The sequence below is a fragment of the Arachis hypogaea genome, chromosome 4, assembly GCF_003086295.3.
Source record: "Arachis hypogaea cultivar Tifrunner chromosome 4, arahy.Tifrunner.gnm2.J5K5, whole genome shotgun sequence".
In the NCBI taxonomy this organism is placed as follows: Eukaryota; Viridiplantae; Streptophyta; class Magnoliopsida; order Fabales; family Fabaceae; genus Arachis; species Arachis hypogaea.
The window spans coordinates 30,058,044-30,067,818 of record NC_092039.1 but is presented as its reverse complement, the minus strand read 5'-3'; the positions used below and the strand labels follow the sequence as shown (position 1 = coordinate 30,067,818).

General features: G+C 37.0%; 1 protein-coding gene across 1 annotated transcript; it reads left to right on the top strand.

The window, feature by feature from the left end:
- Positions 1–3,249: 3,249 nt before the first annotated feature.
- On the top strand, positions 3,250–3,738 carry LOC112794780 (uncharacterized). Its single transcript, XM_025836760.1, has one exon. The coding sequence runs from the start codon at positions 3,250–3,252 to the stop codon at positions 3,736–3,738; it is 489 nt and encodes a 162-aa protein (XP_025692545.1).
- Positions 3,739–9,775: the final 6,037 nt, after the last annotated feature.

The following is a 9,775-nucleotide window of genomic DNA, read 5'->3' as shown; positions in this document are numbered from 1 at the left end:
TCGAAAAATGCAAGAAAAATTTTTAAAAGCATGCAAATGACACCAAACTTAAAAATTAACACAAGACTCAAACAAGAACACAAAATATTTTTGATTTTTATGATTTTCTAATTTTTTTTGTATTTTTATTATTATTTTTTCGAAAATAAAGTTTGTAAAAACAAAAAAATCAAAGAAAATTTTTGAAAAGGATTTTTGAAAAGAAAAGTACCTAATCTGAGCAACAAGATGAACCGTCAGTTGTCCATACTCGAACAATCCCCGGCAACGGCGCCAAAAACTTGGTGGACGAAATTGTGATCACTTGTTCTTTCTATTTGTAGGATGTTTACTCTGATGACATTGTTTATTTTCACAACTCCGTTCAACTAACCAGCAAGTGTACTGGGTCGTCCAAGTAATAAACCTTACGTGAGTAAGGGTCGAATCCACAGAGATTGTTGGTATGAAGCAAGCTATGGTCACCTTGTAAATCTCAGTCAGGCAGATTAAAATAGTTTATGGGTTTTTCAAAAATAGAAATAAAGGATAGAAATAAAAGGGATAGAACACTTATGCAGATTCATTGGTGGGAATTTCAGATAAGCAGATGGAGATGCTGTAGAGCTCTCGGACGCCTGCTCTCCTACTCCTTCTACTCAATCCTTCTTACTCCTTTCCATGGCAAGCTTTGTATAGGGGTTCACCATCAACTGTGGCTACTTTCATTCCTCACGGGGAAATATCCTGTGCGGCTGTCACTCGCACAGCTAACCAGTCTGGAGGCATCACCCATGGCTGATGGCTACATCCCATCCTCGCAGTGAAAACTATGCTAACGCACTCTGTCACAGTACGGCTAATCACCGGTTGGTTCCCGCTCCTACTGGAATAGAATCCCTCTTTTGCGTCTGTCACCAACGCCCAGCAGGTTAAAGTTTGAAGCACGTCACGGTCACTCATTACCGGAATCCTACTCGGAATACCACAGACAAGGTGAGACTTTCCGGATTCCCAGGATCCTACTCGGAATACCACAGACAAGGTGAGACTTTCCGGATCCTCATAAATGCCGCCATCTATCTAGCTTATACCACGAAGATTCTGTTGGGGAATCTAAGAGATACGCATTCAAGCTCGGTTGCATGTAGAACGAAAGTGGTTGTCAATCACGCGCGTTCATAAGTGAGAATGATAATGAGGGTAATTTGACTCATAGCATTCATCATGTTCTTGGGTACGAATGAATATCTTGGAATAAGAATAAAAGAGATTTGAATAAAAGAAAATAGAATTTCATTAATACTTGAGGTACAGCAGAGCTCCACACCCTTAATCTATGGTGTGCAGAAACTCCACCGTTGAAAATACATAAGCAAAGAGTTCAGGCATGGCCGAATGGCCAGCCCTCTCCATGATCAAGTGACCGAATGAAAAAAGACTAAAAATGGTCAAAAGATGTCTAATACAATAGATAAATGTTCTATTTATACTAGACTAGCTCCTAGGGTTTACATGAGTAAGTAATTGATGCATAAATCCACTTCTGGGGCCCACTTGGTGTATGCTTGGGCTGAGCTTGATTATTCCACGAGCTAAGGCATTTCTTGGCGTTAAACTTTGAGTTATGACGTGTTTTGGGCGTTTAACTCCGGATCATGACGTTTTTCTGGCGTTTAACTCCAGACAGCAGCGTGTACTTGGCGTTTAACGCCAAGTTACGTCATCATTCTTCGAATAAAGTATGGACTATTATATATTTCTGGAAAGCCCTGGATGTCTACTTTCCAACGCCGTTGAGAGCGCGCCAATTGGAGTTCTGTAGCTCCAGAAAATCCATTTCGAGTGCAGGGAGGTCAGATTCCAACAGCATCAGCAGTCCTTTTGTCAGCCTTCTTCAGAGTTTAGCTCAAATCCCTCAATTTCAGTCAGAATTTACCTGAAATCACAGAAAAACACACAAACTCATAGTAAAGTCCAGAAATGTGAATTTAACATAAAAACTAATGAAAACATCCCTAAAAGTAGCTTAAACTTACTAAAAACTATATAAAAACAATGCCAAAAAGCGTATAAATTATCCGCTCATCAAATTGCCTATGCGTCTAAGACTTTAGATGTTGCTCAGTCTAATTATACTACCACTGAAAAAGAGCTTCTGGCGATTGTTTTTGCTCTGGATAAATTTTGAGCCTACTTACTTGGTACTAAGGTGGTAGTATACTCAGACCATGCAGCTCTAAAAGATTTATTAGCTAAGAAAGAGTCCAAACCAAGGCTCATACGTTGGATATTGTTGTTGCAAGAATTTGATTTAGAAATTAAAGATAGGAGTGATTGCCAGAATTTAGTGGCAGACCACTTGAGTCTCCTTGAGCACATTAAGAATGACTCCACTCCTATCAATGATGCTTTTCAATTTGATATCTTGCATGCAATATCTGAAGTGGTTCCTTGGTATGCACCTATAGCTAACTATTTGGTCAGCCGAACCTTCCCTCCTAATTTTACTAAGCATCAAAAGGACAAGCGTAAAAGTGAGTCCAAATATTATATATGGGATGACCCATATTTATAGAGATGTGGTGCTGACCAGATAATTAGAAGGTGTGTGCCCCAATCAGAATTCCAGTCAATTATAGAGGCCTGCCACTCTTCAGAGAGTGGTGGACATTTTGGTCCTCAACGAACAGCTAGAAAAATTATGGACTGTGGATTCTGGTGGCCCACTCTATTTAAGGATGCCGCTACTTTCTGTGAATCTTGCTCACCATGCCAGAGGTTTGGGAATATATCCAAGAGGGATGAGATGCCCCAACAACATATGTTGTTTTGTGAAATTTTTTATGTTTGGGCATTGACTTCATGGGTCCCTTTCCAAACTCTCATGGTTTCTTATATGTACTGTTAGCTGTCGATTATGTTTCTAAATGGGTGGAAGTAATTCCTACCCGCACTGATGATGCTAACACTGTTGTCTCCTTTGTTCAAAACAATATTACCTGTCGCTTTGGATCACCACGAGCAATCGTGAGTGATCAAGGCACTCACTTCTATAACAGGAGATTAACAGGTCTACTGAACAAACATGGGATTGTTCACAAGGTAGCAACAGCTTACCACCCCCAGACCAATGGACAAGTCGAGGTGTCAAATAAAGAGATAAAGCGTATTTTGGAGAAAGTCGTCAAGCCTCATAGAAAAGACTGGAGCACCAAGCTTGCAGATGCGCTTTGGGCATATCGGACTGCGTACAAGACACCAATCGGAATGAGTCCCTTCCGCCTAGTCTACGAAAAGGCTTTTCACTTTCCAGTGGAGGTGGAACACAAGGCTTTCTGTGCAGTGCGAGAATGCAACATAGGACTCGAGAAAGCGGGGGCTGAGCGGAAGCTGCAACTACAAGAATTGGAGTGCCTTCGCTTGGAAGCTTATGAGAGCTCCAGACTATACAAAGAGAAGGTGAGGGTTGTACATGACAAGAATATCAAGCGAAGGGAGTTCAGACCTGGGGAGTTGGTCCTCCTTTACAACTCCAGGTTGAGACTCATTCCTGAAAAGCTGAGATCAAGCTGGGAAGGCCCCTATAGAGTGAAAAAGGCTGAGCCATATGGTGTCTTCCACTTGAGTCACCCTTCAAACCCCAATATCCTCAAGGTTAATGGCCACCACTTGAAGCTTTACCATGGTGAGAAGATGAAGGACAGCAAGGAGCTGGAGATCCTCCTCCTGGAGGATCCTCCTACAAAAGTAGAGTGAGCTTGTGGAACGTCCAACTTAAGGACGTTAAAGAAAAGTACAAGGTGGAAGACAACCCACCATGGTATGATCGTTCCTTTTCTTTCTTAGTTTTATTTTGTTTATTTTTCTAAGTGTCATGCATACATTCTGCATCATCACTTGCTTTCTGCACAAAAAGGGGGGGGGATTGACGCGCAAGCGCCTAATACGCGTCCGCATCCTTCGTGCATACAAAATATGTCAGACAAAACAGTGAGTTGCGCGGGAGCTGGGCAACAAATGTGCTTTAGGCACAATCAAGCCCACGCGTACGCGTACTGTACGTGTTCGCGTCGCTTCCCACTCTCGCAATCCACGCGTCCGTGTCTATGGCGCGCCCACGTGCATAAGTTAATCGGCGTAAATCCATATTTGACCAGAAAGTTGGGCTGGCCTGGGGCTGGAGCTGTGCTAGGAGCACATATTCATTCACGCGTACGCGTTCCTGACGCGTGCGCGCCCTTTTTAACACATGCCCATCCACACGTGCGCATGTATGACGCGCACGCGTCGCGTGCAACTTTGGACCCAGCACGAAACAAACAGAGAGTTGTGCGTGCGCGAGGCTGAGTATGGTTACAACTATTATTTTGTCTTTTCACCATGAATTCTCATCCCTTTGGCTATGAGTATGGTTAGAACTATGATGTAAAAAATGAGACTTACAATGAGAACATGCATCAAGGATGGAAGAATCAAAGGTGGGAGGAGCCATATGCTTATGATCCACCATCTTGGCAACAACCTCCTCCGATGTACTATGAACAAGAACCACCCCTTGATGCATACCCATCTAATGACTATAGAGGACCTCCTTGTGTTTGTCAATTATAATTACAATATGCAGTGACGGATCCAGAAAAATTTGGTAGTGGGGACAAAAATAACAATATATTTATATGTTTAAAATTTAAAATATATTAATCAATTTTCTAATATATCACATAGTATTTAATACTAACATCTTGTTAAATATTTTATACCCATAAAAAGTTATTTTTATTGATTATTTTTTATATAATAAAAAAATTATACCTTAATATTTGAAAAAAAATCTACAAAAAGCCTAACTTAAATGGACTAACTTCGATTTTTTAATATAATTGTATGAGAGAACAATAAAAAATTGTGTAAAATATAAAAATTAAAAAATTAAACAAATCACAATTCTTTTATATATAGTTATAGACAATTTCTCTTTTTTTATCAAATCATTATTCAGATATTTTTTATTATTTAATTACTGAGGTAACACTCTATAATATTTATGTTATAATTTTTTTTACGGAATTAACTAATTTTTGTATCAACATCGGTCAATTTTTAAAAATTATTCTATTTATGTTAAAATCTAAACTTAAAATTATTAATTTTTAATTCTAAATCCTAAATTATAAACCTAAACACTAAAATAGATTAATAATATTAACTAATTAAAAATTACCTTTTATACTTTTTTCTAAATTTATATAATATAATCATTTTTATCGTTGTATTAATATTTAATAGTATAATTTTTTTCACACTATAAGTAAAAAATTTTTAAATGTGGGGGCAAATATATTGTTATAACGGGGACATTGCAAATACACATGTATATTTATTATATATTTTTTTCAAATTCAATGGGGGCAATTGCCCCACCCTTATGTAGGTGGATCCGTCCCTGAAAATATGCCTATGAGCCTTATCCTCAACATAGCCCTCAACCACCATACTCACAAGTCTTATCCTACCAAACACCTTCATATGACCATATTCCATATCCACCATACCAACCACCACATGAACCATACTTAGAGCCACAACAATTCCAACCCAATTACTCCTAAAAACCACCTCACCATACATTACCTCCATGCCCTTACCAAGAACAACCACCTTCCTATTATGAACCCCTTCTCCCAAATAATGAACCCACCTATTCATCTCAAGCACCAATGAATGACACTCTCATTTCAATTCTCCAAGAGCAAAGGGAGCTTCATACTACTCTTCAAGGAGTAATTAATTGAGCTTCCCAATGCTTAGGGGTAGTAACTCATGTAGCTCCCTAAATTTTCGACACTCAAAGTACTCCCATGGCCACATGTGGAGAATCAATTGAAGAACGGAGTATGAAAGAGAGATTGAAAACTCCGGTGGAGAATGAGGAGTTGGACTTTGTACTAAAGCAAGTGGAGAAGATTGAAATTATCGAAGAAGAAGAAGTGGTTGAAGACTTAGGAGATGCAGAACCTCCATAGGAATCTCAAGTCATAGAGCCTCCTTCCAAGAAGTTTGAATTTGATGTTACGGAAGGTGTGCAACTTCCAAAGCATGTCATAAATGAAGAATTGGAAGACATGGATTCAATCATTGAAGAATTTTTATCCACAATTGAGTCCTCTTCCATTTGACATGAAATAGAGGTTAAAGAAGAAGATAGACAACCTCCCATATCCTTGGTAAGCAATGAAAAAGACATTGAATTGGAAGAAAGCTACCAAGAGGAAGAGGTTGAAGTTGAAGAATCTTGCCAAGAGGTGGAAGTAGTCAAGAAAGAACACAGGGAGTGAAGCATACATTGTCAAAGCCATTGGAAACAACCCTTCCTAAGTCACCATCTAACACAATATTCAAGTGGGTAAAATTATTATCCCTAAGCTTTACTTTTCCGCTTGAATATGGTTTGCTTGAGACGGATGGTCAACTTAGGGCTCTTTGTGGAATTAAGAGCAAGAGAGAAAGTGTTAGTGGTTAGAAATACAAGCCTAGGTTCATTATGGATGAGAGGTCAAAGTTGAATTACAAAGGTTGGAGTCATGCTATATTGAATGGGTCTAGGAGGATAATTTGGTGCCTAAAGGAGAATTCTAAGGTTATGCCACCCGATTGGAACAATGATTATCAACTTTAAGACGGTTGTAGAAACAAGATTTGGGATTTCGGCATAGAAGATGATCAATTTTGGGAGCCCTTAGCTTGTGTGGAACTCCATCAAGGCTTGATGCAAATGATTTGGAATGATGAAGCTTATTGGAGATTCAAGCATTGGTGGAAGTTCAAGGAAGAGTACAAGCACAAGCCACCATGACAAGGAGCCCACCCAAATGTCCAACTTAAGGACAATAAATAAAAGTGCTAGGTAGAAGACACCCCACCATGGTAATATCCTTTCATTTTTTTCTTTTGTTTATATTGGTAATAAGTTGAATTTTTATTTTTATTTAGGTTTATTTAGTTTAAGTTGTGGTTTAGCTTGTTTAATAATATGTGGTATCGCCTTGCTGGCTTGTTAGTTGTAACACCCTAACTTTTAGCACCTCATGATCGTACTAAAAGTCCGAGCGCTAGTTACCTCTAAACTTTTTTATTATATACTATTTATATTTAATATTGAGCCTTTACGAATACGAAACCGAAACTTAATTAGGAAAACGAAAACTTTTCACTTTAAATCTCTTAATCACAAAAATATATATATTCACATAGCAATATATACCTAGACTTATTTCAAGATCCTTAAATACAAGTCCTATCCCTCTGAAAAGCCAAACAGAATAATAAATGATGAAGGAAAAATAAAATCTCAGATTAAACCAGAATCCAGAAAATACGAATACATGTATATAAAACTTTGTGGATTACTTGCGGCCCCTTGCCAAGGGCTTCCTGATCCTGTCGCTAAAATAGAAGATCTGTAGGGGTGTGAGAACGTCGTCTTTGTATGTTTCCAGTAGGGATAGTAAATGCCGTAAAAGAAATGAATGAAATGCAAATAACTGACTTTAGTACATAAACTAATAGTACTAGAAACCCAATTGAACACACAAGCAAGGCAGAATAAGACAACCAGGACAATCACAGAGGAAATACAAGAAAAACACAAACAAATGCAAATGCGCAAATAATATTATGCATGTCTGTTCCTAGCGCAGGCCATGAGCTCATGCGTCGATTTTCACCCGCAACCCGACATTACTCGAGGCGAACTCCAAATATGGTCTCTTTACTGTGTCAATTAAGATATCTTGGCATTATTATGGTAAGAGACAGGCTGTCAATTAGGCAAACATTCTTGCATTAGCAATCTCAGGCTATCAGTTAGGCGGGAACTTCCGCATCAGCAATTTGGCACAAAGGCCCGTTTAACATACAATATGCTATCAGTTAGGCGGACATTCCCGCATTAGAAATCTTAGGCTATTAGTCAAGCGGGACACTTCCGCATTAGCACTTTTTATTCTCTTTCTCTTTATTAAGCCTCCACATCACCAATTACATACACATACCTCCGCATCACCTACATTATTAAATGTATCTCCGCATCACCGCTTAATTACACATACCTCCGCATCAACAAATAATTAATCACTCTTATCTCCACATCGCCACATAGATATACCTTCATTCCTAGAGTTAAAACCTTTAATTTCCATATACTCAAACTTCTTTAACGTTTAATTAAAGAAAAATTCAGTTTCTTAACAAAAGATCTCAAAACAAAATGCTTTTCTTCACAGTTTAAAATCATAGCATAATTTATTATTTTCTTAACAAATCGAAAATAAATAATATAGTTTTTAAATTCAACTTTCTTTTAGTTAAAGCTTTAAGCAAGCCTCGGAGTTTTATAAAATTTCTGTAACATTTTCTCTAAAAATTAGGCTTTGCCACCCTTCAAGGATTCCAACCAAACCATTTCTTAATCTTCTCAGATAGTAAATAATTTTCAGTAATTAAAACGCTTTCTTTAAAGCTAACCCACGTTCTATTTTAATAAAATTCAGCTCCCTTTTAGTTCTCTTGTTATTGAGTCAAACCGATAATTATTAATACATCAAACCGATATTTTCGCAAACTCTTTCCAACGGTTTCAAAATCCAAGTCACTTCTTAATATAAATTTATAACTCAAACTTTGAATACAAAATCCTTTTCCCAATGTGAGTAACTATGCAACTAGATCTTTTTTAACATAAGATCATTTACTCAAAATAAGTTTATAAATTAGATTTCCAATACAAGATCATTTCTTAATATAAATATATATGTAAATCATATTTTCAAAATAAAATCACTTTTTTGTTTGTTTTTACAAGAATACGTATAGAACCTTTCCTTAAAATTTGACTTCACCATCCTTACGGGCTCTCTCACTTTTATAATTTCTTGACAGTTTACCACCCTTTCATCACACTTAACCACCATCACACCAATACCAGAATCAATTATCATTCACTTCCACAACCATAAATTCCAGCATCAATCACAATCTCAATTCAAACTCAATTCATATTTCAATTTAACAAGCAACACCAAATTTATCAACATTCACAATCATAACACAACCAATACTCATCAATTAGGCATACAAAACATATAATTTATTTGTAATTACTCAATAAGTTTTTAGGCATTCTTAAATTAAAAACTATTAATTTTAAAATAAAATCCTCTACCTTCGTACGGAATCAAAATCAACGAAAATTCTAGAGAAACTTTCTGATCGAGCTGCTGAAGAGGAAAACGTTAGAAATCTTTTGTGCCTTCTAAAACTCCAATTGGCCGAACTCAAGGGGAAGAGTCGAAGAGGAGCTACGTCATCATCAACTTCTACTGAACAAAAATAACGTCAACATGTAGAGGAAAAAGATACAAACACTTTTATTGGATTAGATTTTTTTATTAGAGTTATGAATCTCAAGAAATCAAAATCGAAAAGTTACGGTGTTCATGGTTTCTTATTCTCTCTCACAATCACTTTCCATCTTTTCTTGCTTCGGTTAGAATGAAATGAAATTAACTAAAGGCTAAATGGCAAGGAATATTGGTTTGTGGTGGTAAGTATTAGTAGGTGTCAATGATACATGTATATTACAAAACATGTTTTCTTTGCTTTCTTTTCTTGTGCCTTAAGGATTCGGTCATTTCTTTCTTTCTTTTTCTTTTTCTGAACAATAATAATAATAATAATAATAATAATAATAATAATAATAATAATCAATTTAAGCTTTAACTATCAAAATAGTTTC